The 26,336-nt window shown below is 49.3% G+C and overlaps 1 protein-coding gene across 12 annotated transcripts in view; it reads right to left on the bottom strand.

The window, feature by feature from the left end:
- The window catches only part of SFXN5 (sideroflexin 5), a 114,980-nt gene that overhangs the window by 46,096 nt on the left and 42,548 nt on the right, over positions 1-26,336 (bottom strand). For all 12 annotated transcript variants that reach the window (XM_028116165.2, XM_028116172.2, XM_028116175.2 and 9 more), the window contains 3 exons: positions 11,437-11,490; positions 10,550-10,606; positions 9,107-9,172 (listed from right to left, as the gene is read on the bottom strand). In XM_028116165.2, the coding sequence (XP_027971966.1) occupies positions 9,107-9,172; positions 10,550-10,606; positions 11,437-11,490 (177 nt within the window). The remainder of the gene's footprint in view (positions 1-9,106; positions 9,173-10,549; positions 10,607-11,436; positions 11,491-26,336) is intronic.

Raw genomic sequence — 26,336 nt, 5'->3', positions numbered from 1 at the left:
CAGCCAGTGACTGCCTATTTCTGTGGCCCCCTCCCCCAGATGCCAGGGCACATGCTCCTACAGAGTGCAGAGAAGGCAAGTACAGAGAGAGGCAGGAGGACACACAGGCAGGTGTTGGTGGTGGGAGGAGAGGAGGAAAGGGGCACGGGGAGGTGCTAGGCCATGAGCTGAGCACGTCACATTAAATGTCTGAATTAAATCCCCACTACTACAAGACTTCTAGATAGGGCATGTTGCTCTTTTTTACAGATTCAAAGAAGTTCAGACAGGTTCAGAGAAGTTAAGGAACTTTACCTAAGGACACACAGCTATTATGAGGCATGTAAAGTTAGGGTTTGAACCCAGGGGTCTGCTAATTCCAAAGGTTTGCTCTTAACTGTTGCTATTTACTTTCCAAGTGCCTTCCATCTCAATGAGGGATGCTTTAATGTCTAATGTGCCATTTAAAACTGGCTGTTTGCATAACAAAGCTGCCCTGAAAAGACCAGCTTGAGGCTGTGGCCCAGATGAATGGAAAGCAGTCCCAGTCAGGGTAGATAGGGCCCTTGATCCAGCCCTGCCTGCATCCCACCCCAGCTATAAAACAGAAGATCTGGGTTCAAACCCCAGCCCCACCCCCTACATTCTTTTAGAAAAAGCAGGAGCCCTCCAGGGGGCCAGCAGGCAGCTGGGACTTTCCCCTGGCAGCCTCTTGGGGATGAGCAGGGCTGGAGTGTAATGGAAGGACGAGGAACAGTGGCCGCTGGTTGTAGCAAATACTCAGACTTGTCCTCAAGCCTCCCTGACTGGCTGTTCTTCCCTCTGGCTAGGACTAGCACAGTCCACAGTGAGTGTCCCAGCCTGTCTCCCCAACTCTGGGTGGGAGGCCATGGTAGGGGGGAGGAAAGAAGAGAAAACAATGCCCAGGTCCCAGATCTCCTCTGGCCCGCCCTTCCCTGAAGCCCACTGGGGTCCTCCCAACATGCTCATTCCTGAGCATGGCCAGCATGCCTGAGCCAGGGAAGGGGCTGGGGACCAGCAAAGTGGGGAGACTAGGAGCTGGTGAGGTCACCCTGCCCACCCAACTGATGATGAGCCAGAGAGCAGGAAGGTGCAAATACAGGGGAGGCAGATGGCCACGTCCCCCACTCCTGCCACAGCCCCGAACTTGGGCCTTCCTGTCCCAGCGGCTAGGGCGGCTGCAGCCTGGGAAGGCACTGGGCTGGGCGGCAGAGCGGGGTTGGGAGCCCGTCTGTGCTGATTCCTCAGGGGCCCTTTGGCCTGGAACATTTGGTGGAGCCCATTAAAATTAAAACGCCAAGTGGCTGGTGGCTCCGAATGCCGGCCCATTTTCCCTGGCACGGAGGGTCCTGTTTAAGGGAACCAGCTGGCATTAATGGCACACAGCTCATCGCCAACAGCAGCTAGCGATCAGAAAAATCTGAGCTAATAATCGGGTTCGGGAAAGATAATGAGATATGGAACAATCACCGCTGAGGGTCCCCCAGGGTCTGTTTTAACAGCCTCCAAATAAGCCACAAAATAGAAATTAATCAAACAGGGGCTCCATTTTGGCGGAGAGGAAAACAAACAGGGTGTGGATTTTGCACACGATAGTCCCCTTGTGGTCTGCAGACAGGGGTCCTGGGAGAAGCAAGGGCCCAGGACTCATGGGACATCAGCAGTGGCCTGAGGAAGCAGTGGACCCTCTCTGGCCACTTCTCTCCAAGCTCCGGCTCCCAGGCCAGTGAATTTGCCATGGGCAGTGGACAGGAGCAGAGGAGGAAAGATAGCTTCCTGAGAATCCCCGAGGTGGGGTAAGTGCTGACCAGCACCAAGAACCAGGCTGGGGAGGGGGCTTAGTGACACAAGGTCTCCAGGGTCACGAGCTAGCTAATAGCTGTCTCCTTAGGCACCAAGGTCCCTCCCAGGCCAACAGCAGCCTCCCTTCTGTGAGGCCAGCGAGGAGACACGGGATGGGGCTTGAGCAAAGCATGCAGGCTGCATCCTCAACTTCAGCTCATACCTGCAAACCCCTGCAGGATGCCTTTATCTGGAGCGGCTTCGGGCACTCCACCTTCACACTCCCCAAATCAAGGTTGCCTTGCTCTTCCTCACCCACCCCCTGTCCTCTCCCACTCCCAGGAGCTCCTCATGCCCGAAACCCAGGAGTCTTCCTGGACAGGAGCCTCTCCCTCCCCACCTGCAGCCCAGCATGCAGAGCTACCTGTCCTGTCCCCCAGGTATTCTGAATGTGACAACTTCTCTCTGCTCTGGCCGCTTACCTTCAAGCACACCCATCTCTTCTCCGTGGACAACTGCCCACTTCCTAACTTGGCTCCCCGATTCCGCTCTTGCTCCCTCCAGTCCACTCCCTACACAGCAGCCAGAACGATCTTCTAAAGATGGGTATCAGTTTGCTTTAGACTTCCAGGGGCTTCTCACTGCACTTAGAGATCTGCAGCGCCCTGCCTGCAAGGCTCCAGCCACCTTGCCTGGCCCCACTCCCCCCATGAGCCAATTCTCTCTCTCCTTCCCTCCCTCCCTCCCCCCCTCCCTCCCTCGCACCCCCCATCGCCTCTCCTCCCAGGGCCTTCAAGCATTGCCCCCCTTGGCCTCCTCACTTTTCAGTTTAAATATCAGAGAGACCCCCTCTTCACTCGGGGCTCCCTTTTCAGTTTCTCACAGAACCCAGACCTCTTCGTTCCCTGTCCCTATGACAGTCTCGAAGTATATATTTATTTACCTCCTCAAAATGCTGGGAGTAATATGTGTATATTATTTAAAAAAACTGAATAGTGCAGAAATATTTTTACCTGTGGCCTCTTTACTAAATATCCATCCCTCCCAGTAGGCCCTAAGCGCTGGGCGCAGGGCCCGTGGCTCTCTTACTCCTCCCTTAATTCCTGGTGCTTGGGGAAATGAGTCGGTGCTTAATACATATTCTAGAATAAGTCAAGTGCATGATTTCTGAGACAGGAGAAAAAGGGCCACAAAGATCTATCTTGTGCACCCCCAGCTGTCCACCTTAGCAAACACAGCTCTACGGGGCTAGACGCTGCACACACAGGTCCAACTCCACCTGTGAGCGGACGTCGCATCCCTCTGCCTTGAGGGGGCGGCCCCAAGGCTATGAAGGGTTCCGAGAAAGGGCAAGCCTGACTGAGTCCTGAAGGGTAAATGGGAGGTGTAGCCGGATAAGAAGGCTCAGTAGAACTTCCGAAGCGTGAAATACCAGGGAGTCTGTAGCCAGCTGTGGACTTCACTAGCACCTGTAATGAGGGGATCCGAGGGGCCCTGGAGAACAATGGGGAAGGGAACATGCCTGAAAGGAGAGATGGCATGAGGTTCAGAAATTAGAGCTACTCTTGGGTGGTGGGTAATAATGGAAGCAGATGGTTAGGAGTTTGTGTGAGCCTTGGTGGGGCAAAGGCTGGGGCAGTTCGAAGAATCTTTGAGGTGCCAAAAATGCCCAGCAGATGGCGCCAGTTGTAGAATAAACTCTTCGTAATCAAGGGGACCCCATGACCCTCTGTGGAGGTCAATTGTCCTCCACAGGCAAAGGGCCAAGGTGGCTGGGACAGAGTCATATACAGGCTAAAATGCCAATCAGCTTCAGCTGCAGATGAGTGTCCTGTTAGCTAGCAACAGTGACCAATTCTGACCCCTGAACCATGTCCTGCAGGGACCTGCTGGCCACCTGCTAGAAAACCAGTTACATCAGACTCCTTGCATGTAGGAGGGGACAACTTGTCCTCCCCAGAATAGATGTAGAACCGATATTCATGTCAGACTCACCACTGCCAATATCACCATCTGCAGGCTTCTGGAAAACTTCAGATTCTGCTACAGGGTCCATGCAATGGGCCCTCCAACCCGAAAGCCAATCATAGTGAAAGCAGCGAGACAACAGTTTGGCCTGAGATTCTCAGGCTAATGGCTCCTACCTCCATTAGGCCCAGAGAAGGACAGCAGGGCCAGAAGTACACCCTTGATCACAGAGAGCACTCTGAAGTACACCTTGGATCACAGAAAACACTCAAGGTACACCCTCAACCACAGAGAACACTCTGAGATACACCTTGGATAACAGAGAACACCCTGAGGAACACCTCTATGCTTCTGCTTCTATGCTTCCTAGATCACAGAGAACATTCAAGGTACACCTTCAACCACAGAGAACACTCCTAGGTATACCTTGGGTCACAGGGTATACTCTGAGGTACACCCTCAACCACAGAGAACACCCTGAGGTATACCCTTGACCACAGAGAATACTCTGAAGAACATCTTTGATCACAAAGAACACCTTGAGGTATACCCTTGAACACAGAGAACACCCTGAGGTACACCCTGGATCACAGAGAACACCCTGAGGTACACCCTCAACCACAGAGAACACCCTGAGGTACACCTTGGATAACAGAGAACGCCCTGTGGTACACCCTAGATCACAGAGAACACTCAAGGTACACCTTCAACCACAGAGAACACTCTGAGATATACCTTGGGTCACAGGGTATACTCTGAGGTACACCCTCAACCACAGAGAACACCCTGAGGTATACCCTTGACCACAGAGAACACTCTGAGGAACACCCTTGATCACAAAGAACACCCTGAGGTATACCCTTGAACTCAGAGAACACCCTGGATCACAGAGAACACCATGAGGTACACCTTCAACCACAGAGAACACTCTGAGGTACACCCTCAACCATAGAGAACACTCTGAGGTACACCTTAGATCACAGGGAACACTCTGAGGTACACCCTGGATCACAGAGAACACCCTGAGGTACCACAGAACCACCCTCGACCACAGAACCAGCCAGACATGGTCTTGCAGGAGGCAGGGCATGCTCCAGACCAGGGACAAATATACGCTGCTGACCCAACCTTAGCCAGAAAACACAGGTGCAGAAACCAAGTATGAAGTTGGATAGAGGGTCTAACCCCATTACACCTAAAGAGCCTCTCAAAAGTTTCCTTTCCCCGCTGTTCTCAGGGTACCTGGGGGCTGACTTAACTGCCAGGAGGCATGGTAACAGTTCCTCTAAACTGGAAGCCAAGAACACTGTTTAGCTTTTCCCTCCTCCTCAGGCCACAGTGGGAGCAGGAAGAAAAAGGGGTCTTTGTATTAGCAGAATAGCATGTGATCAAGCCTGTGTTTGAATCCCAGTTCTGGGATTTCACCTCTATGCTTCTGTTTCCTCATCTGTAAAAATCAAGAGGAGCACCTGAGCAGTACCTGGCACACTGAAGACACTCCAGAAATGTTAGCCCTTATGATTATTGTGATTATTTGCTACTTTAATACTGGGACTTGGAGTGGCCAGTGGGCAATGAGAACTGGGAGGGGTAGGGGTTCAAGCCCAGGGACCCCCCGGGACACCTCCTTGTACTCCAGTATCTAGTAAAGGTTAACAGACAATCACTGTATCCTATACAGAAAGGACCCCTCAGGGCCCAGACCCTTTGGGAATGGAGATCAGCAATGCCCCAACGGGGAAAGACCTCAGCCACCTACGACCTGGCTGCACGTGAGGGGTCTGAGGATCAGGTATAAAGTGTCTCTCATACTCTGGATCCACCAACCAGCTCCTGACCAGCATGTAGGACTTTAGTCCTGAGCCTTTCTCTGCAGCCACAGGTCCATTCTCATCCAGGACCTGGTGTCCATGAGGGAGGTCATCTGCTGGGCCTGCCACCCCACCATGACTTCTCCCCCAGCCCACTCTGCCTGCACCCCCTGTGACGCCCCCGCTCCCTGAGTTGAGACAGGGTGGCTGGCGTGGCCCCCTAACTCCTGGGTAGGCCCTGTGAGTGCTTCACGAGCGGCCCTGCTCCTCCCCAGTTCCCCATCACCTCATCCCCATCACTCGTCCCACGGTGGCCGCACTCATTTCCCCACCACTCTGGAGTCTGTCACATTCTCTTGCGGGCCTCTCCACGTGCTGTGCCCCCTCTACCTGGATCCCCCAATCCAGCTCTCTCTGCTCTATCCTGGAAGAGTTGGCCCCGTGTGACTGAGGGGCCCCTTCCCTAGTTCCCACCACACCCAAGGGTCACCTTCATCATGATTCTGGTTCTACCACAGAGAATCCTCAGCTTTTCCTCTCTGCATCTTGAAGGACACACCAATCTGTGTGACCCACCCCCCCAGTACCTGCCAAATGCCTGGCACAAACACACCCCTGAAGGGAGGGCATGGGTCTCACGCTTGGGTAGCCAGGGCCTAGGGAGGCTGACCACAGAAGTGCTCAACATTAACCCCCAAACTCAAATACACTGAGGACTGACAGAGGCTTCCTTTGTTAAAAGACAGCAAACTGTTAGATTTCAAAAATAACTTAAGACAAAATTTCTTTTTTATTCTTGAGCAAGAAGCCAGACATTGCCAAATCTATTTAGAGAGTTCACCAAAAGGCTGCTACCCCTGCACTGGGGGTCCCGGGCCACCGTGAGACTTCATTCAGGGGGCCAGGCAAACTGGGGGTCCTTGATTCTGGGGGTGGCTGGCCAAGGTCAGGGCTCTGGCTTTTCTGAGGGAGAGAAAAGGTCCAGGGAGAAGGCTGGCCTCTCAGGGCCTGGCCTCCAGGCCAGCTTGTCCCCAGTCCCTGAGATTTGCCCTCAGCCTGTCAGCCCCCCGCCCCATCCACACCGCCTGCTTGTAGGGACTCGTTTAATTAATGCCAGAGCTGGGCCAACCACTGGGGCCGTGACACTTGTTTGCAGGTCATCTCTTCCTAACAGGTTCTCCCTGGGAGGGGATTTGTCACTAATTGAAGCAGAGATCAGTTAATGAGGCCGCGGGCCCAGGGTTCCAGAGAACAAGGGAAAGGAAAATAAAATAAAGCCTCTTTCTTTGGAGGTTTTGTGATTTACACACACAAAAGAAAAGCAAGCAAGCTGCAGATTTTCCAAGTCAGAAACTCCGCTCCATCTGCCAGAGTTAGACCCTCACTGTGTGAAGACGTCAGGCAGAGGGACGCCGCCACCGCTGAGCCCGAGGATCGAGGCGGAGAGGGGCCTCCTGAGGCCGGCAATCTATCAGCAACCTAATTAACAAGTATTTATGGAGCAGTGCTTGCGCCCCCTCTGTGGGGGAGAAGACACAGGGCCTGTCCCTGGTTAACTTGTAATCCAGTGGAACAATGACAGGACAGGACACAGGGTGTAACTGAATGTGTGGGAAGGACAGAAGTTTCTAGGACTTGGGGGTGGGGGACAGTTTGGGCTGGTGTGGTCAGGAAAAGTCTCTGAGCGCTCTGCAGCTAGGCAGGGAGTTGGAAGGAGAGTGTCCCCAGCACAGGCACAGTCCCTGAGGGCTGTGGCAGCCCAGCGTGAGGCCCCCAGTCCTTGAGGGTAAGACCCTGGCTCTGAGGGCCCGGAGGGTCCCCAGTAACTGCGGCTTGCGCATCAGAGCCCCCACCCCACAACCTGGGCTAGCTCTGATCCTAGGAAGTGGTAGGGATGGAATGACCAAGGGCCCCTTGCGTGGGACAGTGAGGAATGGGGGTGCAGAGAGCCTGGAGCGCCATGCCTGCAGGAGGAGGACGTCCCAGCAGGACGGTGGTCCCCTTCACTCAAGCCCCTCCCAGTCAGGGCTGCTCAGTGTTATCCGTCGGGGCTTCCTCCTCCCAGCTCCGCCCCACCTCACCCTTCATCTCCAAGAAGGAAAATGGGATTTTCAAGCTGCTGAACCAGGTAGGGCCATCAGCTCCTCTTGTCAGGAAGAGCAAGGAGGAGGCAACAGAGCCCCTTTCCCTCCCTCACAAGAGCCCTGACCTCTGCCAGTAGCCCCCCAGAATCAGGGACTGCCAATTTGTATGACCCCAAATGAAGTCTCTGCTGGGTTGAGGACCACCAGGGTGGGGTCTGCAGTCTCTTGGCAAGTCATCTGAATAGACTTGGCAATGTCCGGCTTCTTGCTTGGGGTAAGACAAGGATTCAGGGAGGGAGCTCGATCTTGGGCACGAAATGGGGATCACTCCCCAACAGGGCATTTGGAGAGGATGTGGTCTACATGGGAGCGGAGTAAATGAAGCCATCTCAAAACAATCCCAAATCCCTACCTTCCCAGAACAGTGAAATCAATGATGGTGTGTGGTACAGTGGTTTAGAACATAGTTGTGAACAATTATTATACTTAACGACATGAGAAAGATGAGGAAAGCGGGACTTACAAAAAGATTATTATATGTGAATTCTTTCATTATATGTGAATTTCTAAATTTGAATTTTCTAAGTGTTTTCTTACCAACTGCGTGTATTTATTGTGTGATGAATAAAATAACGAAGTTGTGAAGTGACTCTTACCCTCTGGAGTCAGCTATAGGAGACCACCCAGCCAGGATCTAGACAGTACAGACGGAGGTGCAAGGAGGGTTCCAGAGTGGGATGAGTGTACCCAAGGTCCTGGGAACTTGAGCTTCCACTCTGGTTCTGGCCCAGGCCCCTCGCTGTGTCACCTGCACTCAGCCCTCATCTGGGATCCAGCCTTATGCTCACATAGGCAGTTTACAAACCTAGCCTACTTCTATTCTGCTCTATTCTCAAAGTCCTGTGGGATTCAAATGAACCTATCGCCCCCATCCTGAGGAGCTTATCGGCCTCCGGGAGGAAGTGGACATGTGACCACTTGACCAAGGCCTCCGAGGGGGGACAACAGTGCCCTGGGAGCTCAGGCAGAGAGCAAAGGGGAGCCAGCATGTGGCCCAGCTTTACCACTGTTCCTGAGCCCCTTGCTTCCTGCATCAGCCCCATTACCGAGAGTGAAGAGCGGCTCCTCCGGGGAGGGTGCTAGGTAAACACAGACCCCTCTAGCAACAGACCCCCTGCCCTCAGCTGGAGTATGCAGCCCTTTGTGTCACTCATGGGCACCACCTCCCCTCCCCACCTGCTCTCCAAAATCTGCAGCACTGTCTCTATTCAAGTTCATGCCTATTAAAGCATCACCAGAATCTTCTCTGCCTAGAAAGCCTGCCCTGGCGGCCCACCCACACGACCCTCTGTCTCCCACACCCTCACCTGGCCCTGATCTCAGACAGGTCTGGCCAGAGCTGCTGAGGAGGGGGGCAGCCGCAGAGCAGCAGGACAGAAAAGTAGGGATAGAGTTACTCACGGCGATGGAGACGGCACTGATGACAGCTCCCAGGTAGCCCTGGATGAACTTGGACGCAGGAGAAGGCTGGAAGGCAGAGAGACAGAGTTCCAGGCCCACTGGGTGCCCAAAGCTGCCATACCCCGCCCTTGCCAACAGCCCCAGCCTGCAAGAGACGTTCCCGCCCACCACCAGGTGAGAAGGCAAAGGTCCCTCTGGAAGCCAAAGGGATCCGGGCCTCCCTCAGCACAGCTCCAGACATGGAAATACAGGGCAGCAATGTCCCAGGAGAAGCCAATGGGCCTGCTGTACTTTCGTCCTGTTCTCTAGAGCTCACTGGCAGACCCTGCTGGCTGAAGGTAGACAACGGCAAGGGCCAAAATGGGTCATTCATGGCTAGGGCAAGCAGAGCCAGGGGAGGAGGACCGAATGCTGGACGTGGGCTGCTGGTACCTGGAGGACCACCCAGGTGGAAATGGCTGGCTACACCTGGCTGGCTCTCCCGCGCCTTGTCAACCCGGGCGGCAACCGGGCTGCCAGGCCAACAGATGATAGTTGCTCAGCGTTTCTACAGAGACATGCAACCCAGGTTGCAACGGATAGCAAGAGAAGGAGCTGAGGAACTTGCCTTTAACTGTGCTCTGACGGCAGTTTTGGAGATGTTTGGTTTAAGGCAAACAGGAGCCATCCAAGCAGGGGTATACACATGTGGGTCGCATGCGCGAGATGCAGATGGAAGCGGGGCGTCCTCAGAGTTTCAGGCCAGGAAGTTTCTACCACCCAGGCCAGCCCCTAGCTCTCCCCTCTCTGCCCCAGGGTTAGAGAATGCCCACACCTTCCCCTCCCCAAGCGACAGCCCCCCAAGGGGACCTGGACTCCTCCTCCCCTCTCCCTGCCTTGGGACAGAAGTGCAGGACAGACAGCCTTGCCAGTGAAGCAGGGACCCAGCTGCTTCCTAGAAGAGGGAAGGGCGACAGGGCCTCCACCGAGAGCTTGTCCCAGGAGCGCAGGGGACTTGGGGGGAGGGGGGCCGGTCCCCTCAGACCCCTCACCCCTCAAGAGCAGCCCTTCAGCTCTACAGCCGATCGTGTGGGGGCACCAAGACAGCTCCCAGGCAAGCTTGGAGGAAGCTTTAGGGGAATTTGGTCCCCATGTGGCTGATGCCATCCTAATCCAAGATCTGGGGATAAGAGCTGCCCAAGGAGGATGCTGAAGCCAACAGAGCTCCTCCCTCTCACCGCCTCCACTCTATTTCCATTTTATGGGCCTTCTTCACTTCATGTGAGCAGCCCCTCCCCAGCGGGGCCGTTCTAGAAGGGTTGGCAGTTTAAATCAGGTGCTTAAAGGAGCACAAGACTTAACTCAGAGGAAGCAGCCCCCGATGGTGGCATGCCACACTGAAGGGAGGATGAGGGTGCCCCCCGGCCTGCTCCCCACCACTGCACAGTGGTCTGTGGTGCTCACCTTGGTAGCGTTGCGGTTTGCATAGTTGACACAAGCGTTATGGCTCTGGTTCAGCCACTGAAAGGCAACGGGGCCGGGGGGGGGGGCGGGAGGGAAGAGACATCAGGGAAGGGGAGGATGCCGGGCCTGGACCCCAGGTGGCCACAGCCTCCAGAAGGACACGGGATGCTGTCTCCAGCTCACAGGTGGTTCTGTCCATCCCACGGGTCAGCAGGACCAACTGTTCCCGTTTGCCCGGCATTGCGCCAGTGGCAGCATGGAAACCCCAGGAAACCCCTCCGTTGCTGGCAAACCAGGACAGGGGTCCTGCCCCTGCGGGCAGTTCTTCCCAACCTGGGGACCGTCCCCTCTCCCAGAATCATGGTGCTCACGGCCCCAAACGGGCCTCACTGCCTTTGACATCATCCTTGTTATATTACTTATTGGACAGAAAGTGGACATTTAGCCCCTGGAATTACGAACAGCCCTGAACCTCTTTCAAAAATATCCCAGCCCAGTGTCTTGCACCAAACACTCACTACCTTGGGGTTGGTGATGGATTTACCTTCCCCGCAGATCTAAGTGAGGCTTATATCGAAACAAGGCTGAGGGCCTCGAGGTCACAGGCCTTGGGACAAACAGCCAAGGAGCAGGAGGGAGCACAAACAAGCCCTCATCCCCTTGTGCAAAAATGAGAGTCACATAAAATGGCCTAGGTGTGGGCTGCTGGGACCTGCTCAGCAGAATCCGAAGTCCTGGGCTTCCCCCAGTGGCTACAGGGCAGGGAGGGGCGGAAAGTGGGGTGACTTTCCCTGAGCGGCCTGGAGGGGAGACACTGAGACAGGGAGTTCTAACGAGCACGTGTTGGGTCCTTCCTTCAGGAGCCCTCTGTTGCCAGGGACTGTTACCTGCCAGAAGACAGTGGATGCCAGTGTCTGGTTGGGCAAGAGAAGACCAACTACCTGCGAGAGAGAAAGAGAGGAAAGCCTGGATAAAGCAAAAGAAACATCCTACACGTTTGCCAAGAAAAATGACACAGCCACGAACCAAAGTAAACTGGATCTGTACAAACTGAGGTGGATGATGTATACATATAAACTGTTGGCCACAGTGGGATGGTGCCCGATGCACGTGAACCAGGCTGCGGAATTCTATCACAGCACAATCCCACTTTTGTAAAGAAATCACATCGTATGTATAACCATATACACAAACATAGGCATATACCTCTCTCCAAGCAAAAGCCTATAGCCCAGCATGTAGATGTCTCTGGAGGTCAGGTGACACAGTACTTTCTCAGTCTTCTCAAATATTCCTATATTCTTTTAAACATTGGACATGTATCATTTCCAAAACTGGGGGCAGGGGACAATACAAAGAAGCAAACCAAAGGAACATCTTTACTTCCACTCAGCTAACCCGGGTCTTTCATGTCCTGGCCACCCCATAGGATTTTTTGTGAGGATTAAAATATGATGATGGGGGGGCGCCTGGGTGGCTCAGTCGTTAAGCATCTGCCTTCAGCTCAGGTCATGATCCCAGGGTCCTGGGATCGAGCCCCGCATCAGGCTCCCTGCTCCGCGGGATGCCTGCTTCTCCCTCCCCCACTCCCCCTGCTTGTGTTCCTGCTCTTGCTATCTCTCTCTGTCAAATAAATAAAATCTTTAAAAAAAAATATGATGATAGGGATGCCTGGGTGGCTCAGTTAGTGAAGCAGCTGCCTTCGGCTCAGGTCATGACCCCAGGGTCCTGGGATGGAGCTCCTGCTGTGGGCTCCCTGATCAGTGGGGAGTCTGTTTCTCCCTCTGCCCCTCCCCCAGCTCATGCTCTCTCTCTCTCAAATAAATAAATAAAACCTTTAAAAAAAGTAAAATAAAATGATGATAAAAATTATTTTTTAAAAAGATTTTATTTATTTTTCAGAGAGAGTGAGAGAGCGAGCACAGGCAGGGGGGAGCGGCAGAGGCAGAGGGAGAAGCAGTCTCCCCACTGAGCAAGGAGCCCGATGTGGGATTCAATCCCAGGACTCTGGGATCATGACCTGGGTGGAAGGCCGACGCTTAACCGGCTGAGACACCCAGGCATCCCAGATAAAAATCATTTTGAGTACCAGTAGCTAGGTGTGAATTCATTATTCCCAAAACCCAAATGTCACCTAAGAGCTAGACTTGCTGACTTTGTTTTTTTGGTTTAAGTCAAGATTAACTGTCTCATCTTGACAACTGGCCAAACTTTGGACTTCAGGGATCCATGTGTCTCTCTCAAGTTTACCTTTTGAATGCTGTGTGCAAAATAATGTCTACCAAATACCACTGCATATGGGAAAAATGTGCACAACCATCCACATATTGACTTATTTATTATTCCTGTAGATAAAATGGCTCTTTGGCAAGAATTTCTGTAAGGAGTAAGTATAAACATTCAATACTATGCAGTAAATCAAATTCTAGACATCCTCAGCAGCATTTGTAAATCATGTTTTAAACATTAAAATGTTTTAAGACAGCAAACACACACACACATTTATATTTATTGGCCCATATCAGTTTGAATAAAATTATGTAATGTAAAGCCATTCCATCGCTCCAATGAGGAATTATCTTATGAGATTTTTCTCCCCAAAATGAGATCCCAGCTTGATTTTTCTCTGCAGCAACAGCTTAGGGCACTGGAGTGAGAATCAGGAGAGCTTAGAGCTCAGCCTCAGCCCCATGCCTGTGTGATCTCCGGCCAACAGTGTCTCCAACAGAATACAGTGCCCTTGGGGCTCTAGCTTTCTTACCAATAGAGTGAAGGGGTTAAGCTTGGAGGTCCTACCTTGGTTTAAAATTCTATTCTTGGGTTCCAAGTAGCAGGTATGAAGTCAACTGAGATTGCCCCATTGCCTGTAAAGGGAATCCCTCCTCACCCAGCCCAGAAGAGAAATATCGCTGGGAACCCAGGGTCTCCTCCTAGTCAGGCTCCAGCCACCAGGAGCCAGACCACAGAGAGGAAGCTGAGTCTAGAGAGGCCTGAAATTGGGAGGCGACAATGCGATCCAGCAAGTGTGTGTGTGCACGCGTGCATACACGTGTGGATGTCTGTGTACCCTTGTGCATGTCTGACCGCCTCCCAAAGCCTGGAGAGATAAAAGCTGTTCTTCACTGTTGGGAACTCAGCAATTCATTCCCCTAATCTGTTGGTTTATAGAGCATGGGTATATTATGGACCACATTGTCCTCTCCTCCTCAATCCCCCTTACACCCCCTGCACTGAGCTTGGGCCATCAGAAGTGTCATAAGATACAGCCCCTTGGGACTCGCTGTATTTACCAGACAACCATTGTCCAGGACACTCATTGCTCCTTCCATCGCAGAGTCCCGTTTATGAATCCTCCTGGAGGAAATTTTTCTACTCTCGGGCTCAGAAATTTATACTTCTGAGCATCCGGTTTGCATCTGTCTTGCAGACATTGAGCATTTAACCATGTCTCTCTTTGCACTGACTGTCAAGGAGGTCAGGCCAGATCTCCATGGCTCACATCTGTCCAGTGCACAGACCCTCACTGAATGCATTTTGTGCCCAAACTTTACTCCTAGCTTCTTCCCCTTCCTAAACTTCTCTCTCATTTTTGTCTTCACTTGTATTTTCTGGTGTCAGGCATTTTTTTTTAATGTGACATCAAGTCTCTTTCAGAATAAACCACAGCCTAAACTAAACTGAAATAGTACCTAGGCTGTGTAACACACACACACACACACACACACACACACACACACACACACACACACACACACACCTTGTAACCTGTGAGCTTTTCTCCTTGTTGCCCAAAGCTGGCCAGCTTCCTGTCCCAACCTCCTGCTCTAACCATGCTGGGCACCTCTGACTCCTTATGTGTTCATAAAGAGATTGATTGATTGATTTTGCTAACCATTTCCCCTGTGTCACTTACCATGATCCTTATCAGAACTCTGGGGCTCAGACAAAATAAAGATTACTTTCTATATTTTACAAATGGGGAAACTGAGGCTTAGAGAAATTCCGTGATTTGCCCGAGGCTTCCCAGCAAGCTAGAGAGTCAGAAAGGTCTCCTGATTCCTGGTTTGAGGGCCCCAACTCTCTGATTTGAGGGGTTCCTTTTCCAGCTCATTCACCTGAGCACAAAGGAAGAATCACACTCCATCATCCCACGCCCATTTCCAAGCATCTTCTATGCACCAGGTTCCATGGTGCTCTCAACGGAGAGAATACGGGAAGAGAGGAATATACGGCATCTAACCACAATAAACACAAAGACCAAACAGGAAAATGTATAAGAAGATCCATAATATCCGGACATGGAAATGACCAGACGGTTTAATCAGGTACTTGGGTATGTCAAGTTGATAAATGCGAACACCCAAACCAGCGCTCCGGAAGGAGAGATCAGTGTGCTCTGACTGCGGAAGGAGGTGGTGGGATGGAGCTGAGATGTGCGTGCACGTGCGTGGAGCGGGGCAAGAGTGCACGCTCATGGGAGCAGGAACAGTCAGGAGACTGGTCTCATTAAAGGAGGAGGTTTGAAGAATCAGCAGACCTGCGGAGGGTGAGGTTAGAGGCAGCGGAAAGCCATGCTGCATTCTGCCCCCAAACGGGGCCCAAGGGAACCATCTGAGGCTGAGGCAAGGGGAACAGGGATCCCACTTTGCAGGTCCTACAGTCAGGCTGCTGGGGCCAGGAGCACATGGGTGCCAGCCCCATTCCCTATTAGGCAACACGCAGCACCATCTGCACAGTCCCAGGAGCAAGAGCAGATATTTTATAACTTCCTTTTTTCTTTTTAAGTCGAAATTAAAAATAAATGTTCCTTCAGTTCTCAGATGTATATCTCTGGTGCAACCTGCCCACATTCCCCCACGCTGCCCTTTCCAGAACATGGCAGGGGAAAGGAGGAAAGAGATGGATAGAGAGAGGGAGCCAGTCCACCCGGCTTCAATGCCAGTGGATTGCACCTCTTCCAAGAGGGAAACGCTTCAGGCGTGGCCGCGCAGACGGGTGGAGAGAGCCCAGAAAGCGGCTGGTACCAGGGAGAGTGGAAGGAGAGCCAACAGCCAGAATTTCCAGCCCAGCCTCCACCCTCTCTTGCTGCAGGACCTTGGCCAAATCGCACATCCTATCTTTGCTCCCATTTATAGTTCATAACACGGCTGGGGTCCCCTCCGCAGCTCCCACCCCCTGGCAGCTGTCCTCTTCACACATCTGTCCACTTTTGCTGCCCACTTCCCCTCAAGTCGCCGGCCATGGGTCCTGGTGATTAACCAGAGCCTTCTGGTCACAGGAAGAGCTGCACCCAAATCCTGGTTCTAGTATTTACCAACCATGTGACCGCGCACAAATCGCTTGAGCTCTTTGTGCCTCCATTTTTTTTTTCCTTGTCTGTTAAATGGCGACACCCCTGGGACCTCTCTGGATGGCCATGGGGGAGGCAGGGCATGGAAAGAATCTGGTCCAGTGTCTGGCTGGCAGCAAGTACTCATTAGGTGTAAAGTGTCAGTATCGTTCCTCTCCTCCTATCTCACTCTCTTCTAGTTTTTGCTGGTCTCTCCTTTCTCTGAACTCTACAATCTGCATTACATAATTGAGCATCATCTTGCCCCCATCTTGTCTTTGAGCACAGGCCTCATGCCTCAAAGGATAGCGAGCTCCTGAAGGTAGAATCAGGGCTTATCTCTCTGATGTCGCCCAGAGTACTCAGCACAAAGCTGCACCCACACTGTATTGTATGTCCTAGAAGAATATTGCTAATTCATTATTAAGAACATTAAATCTTGGGGGCGCCTGGATGGCTCAGTCGGTTAAGAATCCGACTCTTGATTTCAGCTCAGGTCATGACCTCAGGGTCCTGGGATGGAGCCCCTCATCGGGCTCCATGCTCAGTGTGGAGTCGGCTTCTCCCTCTCCCTCTTCCTGTCCTGCCCCCACTTCTAAAATAAACAAATAAAATCTTAAAAAGAGAGAGAGAGAACATGAATTCTTGGTCAGAGAAAAGATCTACGATGGACCAAGACCATGACCACCACCGCCCGTTTCTTCCTTACTCCTTTTACTAAGGTCCAAATTGCACGGGAGGGGGGGGTGGGCCTTTGGAGAGAGGGGCAGATTGAGTGTTTGGTCCCGATTCTTCACTCCTCCCTGCATTCAGACCCTTGCCATGGGAAGAATGTATTTCCATGCTCTGGGCGTTGCTTGGCTAGACATCTTGCCATGGCCAGGTGCCTGTGGGATGAGGTGGCAGTGTGCCAGCCCAGAGCCCAGGCCTCAGAGGGCATACGTGTTTCTGCTGGCCATCCTGTGCATCTACCATGGCCATGAGGGGATGCGCCCTGACTGGCGTCCCTGTCCAAGGAGGGTGAGAGGCACAGGAAGCAAAGGACAGCCTGTGGCGGCTGACTCCCAGCTGACCCCAGACCCGCAGTGAGATGCAGGACTGCCTCGATCAAGCACAGTGTAGACCACCTGAACTCCAGTTAATCACAGACCCCTAAGACCAAATGCTTATGGCTGCCATGGAAATGCTGTGGGTGTTTGTTACACAGCACTGTCTTAGCAATAGCTGTTTCAGACAGGGGTTGCCATATATGAAGAGTGACTATGCTGTGCTTTGTGGTCCAAAATTCTGCACCATTACAGTGCACCTGAACTGTCTTCACTAGTGATGTTGGTTCCGGAGCAGCCTAGCTTGTCATTCCACCTGGTGACCAACAGCCCAACTCTGGGGCTGCCCCAGCCAGTCTAGGAAGAAGGGCACTTTGTGCCCGAGCCTCATCTCAGGACAGAATCCAGAATGGGGCCAATGGCACCCATATGGCAATTAGCCCACAAGAAAAATCACATCTTCCCTTCGAGACTCGTCCTTTGGAGTATTCTAACCTCTGCAGAGAGATAAGGTCTCGATCGGGGAGAGGGCCACCACCAAATACCCCGAGCTGCTTGGCCAGAGGTGGGCTGTGAACAGCAGAAGATGAGGACAGGGGAGCAAGGCTGCTGGTCACAATCCTATGTCCTATGATACTGGGGATCAGAAAGAGAGAACTGAGCAGCCCCCACTTCCCTGACGGCCGCCCATGCAAAACCGATTCAAGGGATAGGAGAAAGATGTTTTAAAAGTATAGAAAATCCAGAGGAAACAGTGTGTGTCAGAAAAATGGGGTGCTGAAACCCAAGTCAGGGGATGAGTACAGAGTACAGCACAGGGTCCAGCAACTGTCCCTGTCTCTTCCACCCCAGCTCCACGTGGCTAATCCCTCCTCATCCTCCAGGTTTCAGCTTAGTTGTCATTTCCTCCAGGAAGCTCTCCCTGGCCCTCAAGATGAGTTAGGTCCCCTGTCCCACGCTCCCCCAGCACCCTGCCTGCCTTCTTTGCTAAGTATTCATCTCAGTAGTACAAACCTGCTGAAAGTCTTTCTCGAGAGCTCCCAGAAGCTTCGGAGGGGTGAGAACCTCAGCATTCACTTACCACATACCTGGGAGTCCTCAGTGGTACAGCGACACTCCCCTGGCTCATACCCGCTTCCTCCACACTGACTCACTCAATTCTAAAATGCTCCTCTTCATTTTTCAAAGACCTGCCACGGGCCCCAGGACTCAACAATTTGCCTGTTTTTTTCCTTCTACTTTGTCTCCATCTTCTGATTTATGTGGCTAACGATCTGAAAAGTAACACTTCAGTGCATGAGGGGTGCTATTTAAAGGATCCCAACCAGTTAAAGAGAGTATCTTTTGTCAAATAAATGTTTGTCCCTGACCGCTCGATTCTAGCTTAACCGAGCAACACCTCTTGTAGGGTATAAACCGGGCCCAACTGACTGGTGGCAGGTTACAATGGAGGTAGGCCAGGAAGAAATTGTGACTGGCATTTAAATGTGTGAAAAAGCAGAGTCTGGGATGAGGAGGGTTGGGAGACACCAGGAAGGCTCTGGGACACAGCCAAATCCTCACTTGAAGTGAACCCTCTGTGGGCTACCCCCCCGCCCCCCGAGACGAAGTGACCCACACCAGCACCTTCTGAGGTTTCTAAGTCCACGCACACACCTGCGGTGTTAAAACCCACAGGGTTCAGCATGGAGAATCCCAGCTCTGAATGTCCCAGGACAGGGATCCGGTTTGGATGTAATGCAGGGCCCCCGGATTCACTGACGGGATGCTCCAGTCTGCCATCCTCGGTCTCCCAGCTGGATATGGGGGTTTGGGGCCTTGAGTTTTGACGGTTCAAAAATGTCAGGGGCAAGGGAGAGGAGGACAGCAGTGTCACAGGGAGCTCAGGGCAGAGGAGGGAGGCGCAAGAGCACCTGGGAGCAGCTCAGGCCCACAAGAGAAACCCAGTTCCTGGCATGTGAGACATTCTGGTAGCCAAGGGTGCAGGGTCCAGGCTGGCTGGCGGGGAAATGCAGAGACGATAGGACGGGGACCACCACAGTGGCCCTGCCTCCCCCCAGCCACGTGTGCATGGAAGGGACAGCGCTGCACACCGCTTAGTGGAAACCTGGGAACAGAACTGCCAGTTACAAGCAACCACGGTTGGCGGGGTTCTTTTGGGAAGGTACCCGAAGAAGAGGTGCCATGAACCGCACTCGCCTCAGGAACAGCCTCGGTGCACTGGCTTAGCCACCATGCTTATGTATAAATTGGGATCTCTTTGCCACACACCGAAGGGGGAAAAGTTCCCATCTTCAAATGTTAAGCTTAAAATAAGACACTACATGGGTGCCAGTGGATCTGTGAAATCTGCTGACTAAACTGGCACCAGCCTCTGGGAGAAAACCAGCTCGTTTCTCCTGAGCTCTGGAGAGTGAGCAGGGTGGGGGCGGGGTTACTCTCAGGCAAGGCGGGAACCACAGGGGGGTCGCGCCCGGGATGCTCACCTAGGCAGGAAGCGGGGATGTTGTTTCCAGAAGCATCTCAGTTGCGGCATCTGCCAGACTTAATCACCTCTTCCCTTCATCACTCAGGGACCCAGTTCCTAGCACATTCGCCAGCACCCCATTTCTATTTTGGTAAGCACTTTAGTGGCTTCTGCATGTATATAATTCTTACGCACTCTATCACACCAGGGGCTTCCCTAAGGTGTGGACTGGAACCTTCAGTCCCCTTCAGACCAGGCTTTTGCTGAGATGTTCAGTGCTACCAGGCGACGGCGGGGGCCTTAGGGGAGCTGATGTGGCCAGTGGGAGCCAGGCTCTGGTAGAAGGACTAGAACAGCCACGGTGCTCCTTCCATGCGAGGCCAGGCCGTGGCCCAGGAAGGAATGGGACCATGAGCCCTCTGATTGCTTATCTGAGTCAAAGTGCCAAGATAGAAGGCCACCGGTTCTCTTTGTCCAATGACTCCTCGCAGGCCCTGGCCTCTGGGCCAGCTATTCTGAAACCTGGAATATGAATATTTGGGACTAGGAAGTGGGGTTAGGTGAGCATTGTCATTTTGGCTCCAGCCACCACTGAGACCTGCTCGGAGATGTCCCAGCTCATGCTGCCCATTCTCCGCCGTCAAGTGTTCATACAGGATCTCAGGGCCAGCGCACCCTATTTTCATACCTTACACATTTATTCACAGAGGGATATTTGCTCCAGGCTGGGAGAGGATTGGTCCTCAGAGGACATTCACAGCATCTGTTTCAGCAGTAAACCCCTGAACCACACACAAGTGGAGAGCACCCAAGTTCCCAGGATGCCTGCAAGGCTCGAGTGACCTTGGAATAACTGACTCGTCTTGGGTAGGAAGAAGAGAGTAGAAAATGATGGGGTGTCATTAAAAAAAAAAAAATAACACCTTGTGAACCAGAGACAGTGCTGGTGTCCCTTGGGTTAGCTACTTCATCCCAGTTAATGGTAGCCATTAATTGTATAAGTAAGGGTCCACTGGGCCTCTTATGGGGAAATGAGCCCCGAATTCAACTTCTCTGGTTTGGTAAAGAGATGATATTGCTAAATGATATATCTTTCTTTCTCAAGTGTTGATGGAATATTTATTAAAATTATTATGGCACATTCTTTTTGCCTATATATTAACCATTCTTCCCTTCTTTCTTAGTAACAGAATCCCTATAGTTGGGGGATTCTACACGAAATGTGAACAGAACTGTTGTGTGAGACTTTGAAGAAGTCTCCTTAAAGGGAACTGACCCACTGGGAAGTACATCCTTTTACTCCTCCCATCTTTCTCCTCCCTGTAATATAGATGTGATGGCTGGAACTCTGACAACCATACTGGGTTATGAGGTAATTTTGATGACAGAAGCCAACACTGAGAATGGTGTAGAAAAATGAAAGTCTAGGTTCCTGGTAGCATTATGGGGATCCACCTATCTCTAAACTTCTTTGACATAAGAGAGTTATAAATTATTTTATTTAAGCCACTGTTATTTTGAACTTTTTAATATGCAGATGGTCCTAATCCCAGCTGGTCTAATCATATAGTATGCTACAATGAAAACCAAGATACATCTCAAATGGCAGAACTGTAGAGGTCATAACAAAATACAACAAAGTAGAAAATAATGACAAAAGAATACATCTTAAAGAGGCCAATCACTTGTGATTAAAAATGTGTTCTTCTGGGGGCACCTGGATGGCTCCGTCAGTTAAGCGTCTGACTCCTGATTTTGGCTCAGGTCATGATCTCAGGTTCGTGAGATCGAGCCCCATGTCTGGCTCTGCGCTCAGCCTGCAGTCTGCTTGAGAGTCTCTCTCTCCCTCTCCCTCTGCCCCTCCCCACTGCTCTCGCTCGCTCTCTAAATAAATAAATAAAATCTTTTAAAAAATAAAATGAAATGTGTTCTTCTGACTATCTAACTGATTAAAGATGATTCAAAACCATAATTTCAAACTCATTTAGAAAATAAAAACAGATCACCCTATACTACCACATATTAGATACAGCCAGGTATTAGATATACTCAGAAGCAAATTCACAGCCCTAAGCACTTTTTGTTTTTTTAAGATTTTATTTATTTATTTGACAGAGAGAGACACAGAGAGAGAAGGAACACAAGCAGGGGGAGTGGGAGAGGGAGAAGCAGGCTTCCCGCGGAGCAGGGAGCCCGATGCGGGGCTTGATCCCAGGACCCTGGGATCATGACCTGAGCTGAAGGCAGACGCTTAAGGACTGAGCCACCCAGGCGCCCCGCCCTAAGCACTTTTATTAGAAAGAAAGAATGAGAATAAATATTCAAGGTAAAAAAACCAAACCAAAACAACAACAACAAAAAACCCCCACAAACACACCAAAGAGGAAAAAAAAGGATATTATAAAAACAAAAGCAGAAATGAATAAATTAGAAAATGGAAACAGAAGAATTGATAAATGCATCCAAGAGCTGATTCCTGGACATGACTCTCACAAATCTGCTTATTTTAATAAAGGAGATGGAGGTGAAAAGGTGGACCAGGACTCAAACCCAACCCAAGGCAAGGTCATTATATATTTTTAAGAGATCTTCTTTATTTATTTTCTTTAATTTTTTCAAAGATTTTATTTATTTGTCAGAGAGAGCGTGCACAAGCATGGGGAGCGGCAGGCAGAAGGAGAAGCAGACACCCCGCTGCTCAAGGAGCCCAATGTGGAACTGGATCCCAGGATGCTGGGATCCTGACTTGAGCAGAAGGCAGACAATTAACCAACTGAGCCACCCAGGCATCCCTTATTTATTTATTTTAGAGAAAAAGAGAGAGCATGGGGAGCGGCAGAGGGAGAGAGAGAACGCCAAGCAAACTCTGAGCTGAGCTCGGAGTCCGACGTGGGGCTCAATCTCAGGACCCTGAAATCATGACAGGAGCTGAAATCGAGTCAGACGCTCAACTGACTGAGCCACCCAGGTGCCCCAAAAAGATCATTATATTTAAAAACATCAATATTTAAAACTTTCCACAACAAAGACACCAAAGAGTGAAGGGGAAATAGCTGGGAGAAGAGATTTGCAATGTATATAATTCAAAGGATTATTATCCAAATTTATAAAGAACTCTTACAAATCAATTAGGAAAATACAACTAATGGAAGAATGGACAAAGAATGTAAACAGGTAAGTCACAGAAGAGGAAATATAAATGGTAAATAAATAGATGAAAAGAAGCACAATCTTTTTGGTATTCCGGGAAATAAAAATTAAAACCATAGTGAGATGCTACCTTTCTCCCATCAGGTTGGTGTACAAAAAAGTCTAAAAATAGGAATACCAATGTTACTAAGGTGTAGTGAAATATAGCCTTCCTGAAAGGTAATTTGGCAATAGCTGTCAAAAATGCAAATGGTCATAGCCATTTACACAGCAAATTCACTTTCTAGAATGGGCCTCTGAGCAGTCTTCATACTTGTACAAAAAGAAGTTCACAAGGATTTTTCACACAAGCACTATTATTTCCAATAGCAAATAATCAGAAACAACCGAAATCCATCACTAGGGGAGAGAATACTACTCAGCAGGAAGAAACAAATGAATGAAGCAGATCTTTATGTAGGCAAACTGCTAAGTGTAATAAGGTATTGCAGATAATTAAGTACACTGTTATATTTTTAATGGAAAAAATACAAAACAGAAAAGAATGTTTAAATGATTATTCCTATATATGCAAATGCCTAGAAAAAAGCCTGAAAGTTCACATCAAAGTTCTAGCAGAGATTACTTCTGGGAGCAGATTTGGGGTTGAGCTTCGTCAGGGGAATTTCTACGTTTTTTGTATTGTTTGAATTCTGAGCTGAGAGAACATATTCATGTATTACTTGTATAACTTTTAAAATATTCTTTAAAAAAGTCTTGGTGGTATTTTTGAATTCCAAAGAACATATTCATGTATTACTTGTATAATTTTATAAAATATACAGAGAAGATTTTTTTTTTTTAATCCTGAGGATATTTCAGAACTCCAAAGATAAAAGAGAAAAAAATACCAAAGGATCCCAAGGGGAGTGGGGGAGGTTTACCTACAAAGGAAAAGAGAATCAGGCCAACTATTGTTCATGTATGAGAGAGAAAAAAAAGACATTTCCAGATATGCAAGGACTCAAAAAGTATATTGCCCACACACTCTGAATATTATTCAAAGAAGTGCTCCGGCCAAACATAGAATACACACACACACACACACACACACACACACACACACACACACACACACACACAGCCTAAGTAATTGAGAAGTTTCATACAGGTGTTAATTAAGCAAGGATTCAAAAAATCTGATGAAATTTCAAATTATTTCCAGAATCTTGGCAGGTGTGTATGGGTAAAATGGTAGCGGGTGGAGTAAAATGGTATGTTAAAAGTCTCTTCCTGGGGCACCCGGGTGGCTCAGTCAGTTAAGCATCCAGCTCAGGTCATGATCTCATGGGTTATGGGAATGCACCCTGAGTAGCACTCTGCACTCAGCGGGGAGTCTGCTTGAAGTTTCTCTCCCTCCACCCCTCCCCCGACGCACGTGCGCACGCTCTCTCTAAAATAAACAAATGACTCTTTTAAAAAAAGTCTCTTCTTATATGGGGAGGGTTGAGAAGGTCATATTTATTATTCAATTATTGATATTGATAGGGTAAATATAATGGAACCAGTATGTAAAATATTACAGATGAATAGTAATTAGAGAAAAGTAGGCGGTTTCCCTTTCCAAACTACTTAAGAAACCAAAGGACAACTGAAAAGATCATTCTAGCACAAATCAGGAAAAGAAGTGGAAACAACAGCAAAGTTTAGTGAACCAACCAACCAACCAACCAACCAACTGCCTGATGTCTGGGATAAGTGGTCACAATAACCAGTGGCAGAAAAAATATGAACTTATTATTAAAATTAAAGACCGTGTTTCTCAAACTGGGCGAAGAAGTAAAATTCAGCTATAGTTTGTCAGGAGCCATATAATACAAAACGACACAGAAATTAAATGTCACTCATACAAAGGTGTAGGCAATGACTTACAGGGCAAATAAAACGAGAATAGAAATATTGATATGAGATGAAGTAGAATTCAAGACAGTATTCACTGAAACAGGGATACTTTGTGCATGTGTGAGAGAGAGAGATGCTACTATTTGTCACCATCAACACTATGACAATACCATTGACTATATTCCCTATGCTGTACCTTTTATTCCCATGACTTACTCATTCCATAACTGGAAGCCTGAATCTCCCACTCCCCTTCACCCCATTTTGTCCATTCCCCTACACCCCTCCCCTCTGGTTAATAATCAGTTTGTTCTCTATATTTATAGGTCTGCTTCTGCTGTTTGATTATTCATTTGTTTTGTTTTTTAGATTCCACATATAAGTGAAATCGTATGGTATTTGTCTTTCTCTGTCTGACTTATTTCACTTAGCATAATACTTTCTAGGTCCATCCATATTGTCACAAATGGCAAGATCTCATCCTTTTTATGGCTGAGTAATGTTCCATGGTATACATATATACCACATCTTCCTGACCCATTCATCATCTATGGATGGACCCTTGAATCGCTCCTATATCTTGGCTATTGTAAATAATGCTGCAATAAACATAGGACTGCATGTATCTTTTTGAATTAGTGTTTTCATTTTCTTTGGGTAAATAGAATTCCTGGATCATATGCTAATTCTATCTCTAATTTTTTGAGGAACCTCCACACCGATTTCTGCACTGGCTGTACCAGTCTACATTCCCACCAACAGTGCATGAGGGTTCCTTTTTTTCCACATCCTCGCCAACACTTGTTATTTCATCTTTTTGATTCTAGCCATTCTGACAGGTGTGAGGTGATATCTCATTGTGGTTTTGATTTGCATTTCCCTGATGATGAGTGATGTTGAGCATCTTTTCACGCGTCTGTTGGCCATCTGCATGTCTTCTTTAGAAAAATGTCTATTCAGGTCCTCTGCCCATTTTTTAATTGGATTATTTGGTTTTTGGTGTTGCGTCATGTAAGTGCTTTATATATTTTGGATATTAACACCTTATCGGATGTATCATTTACAAATATCTTCTCCCATTTGGTAGTTTTGTCAATTTTAGTTTTGTTGATTTCCTCCACTGTGCAGAAGCTTTTTATTTTGATGTAGTCCCAGTGGTTTATTTTCGCTTGTTTCCCTTGTCTCAGGAGACATACCTAGAAAAATGCTGCCACTGTACCTTATAGTTTTAAGGGCTATTATAAATGCTATCTTTTTAAAAAATATATCATATTCTAAATGTTTTTTATAGGTTCATGGGCCTCCAACAATTTTTTTATACTGGTCTTACAACCAGACATCTTCTAAAAATAGTAGCTCCAATAGTTTGTCTATCTTCATGAATGATTTTGTTTCCTCCTTTCCAATCCTATTACTACTTATTTATTTTTTCATATCTTATTGTACTTGCTGGTCTTCTAGGAAAGACTAGCAACATCTCCTTCCAGGAAAATGTTGGATATCAGGTATTCTTACCCTGTTCCAGACATTAAGAATTTACCTTTACCTGTTTCATCTTTAGGAATGGTGCTTGCTTTGGGGTTGGGATTTTATTTTATTTTATTTTACAGATTTTATTTATTTATTTGACAGAGAGAGACACAGCAAGAGAGGGAACACAAGCAGGGGGAGTGGGAGAGGGAGAAGCAGGCTTCCTGCAGAGCAAGGAGCCCGATGAGGGGCTCGATCCTAGGACCCCGGGATCATGACCTGAGCCGAAGGCAGACGTCCAACAACTGAGCCACCTAGGCGCCCTGGGATTTTATTTTTTTGATAGACTTCAATAAGTTAACAAACTTCCCTTCTGAATCTAATCCACTTTTTTTTTTAAAAGTCATAAATGGAGTTGTTTCATTTTATCAAATGATTTTTCTA

Source organism: Eumetopias jubatus, unplaced genomic scaffold, assembly GCF_037043125.1.
Source record: "Eumetopias jubatus isolate StellerSeaLion01/CBP00866 unplaced genomic scaffold, mEumJub1_p1.0 scaffold_9, whole genome shotgun sequence".
NCBI classification, from domain to species: domain Eukaryota; kingdom Metazoa; phylum Chordata; class Mammalia; order Carnivora; family Otariidae; genus Eumetopias; species Eumetopias jubatus.
This window is presented reverse-complemented; position numbering and strand designations above follow the sequence as displayed.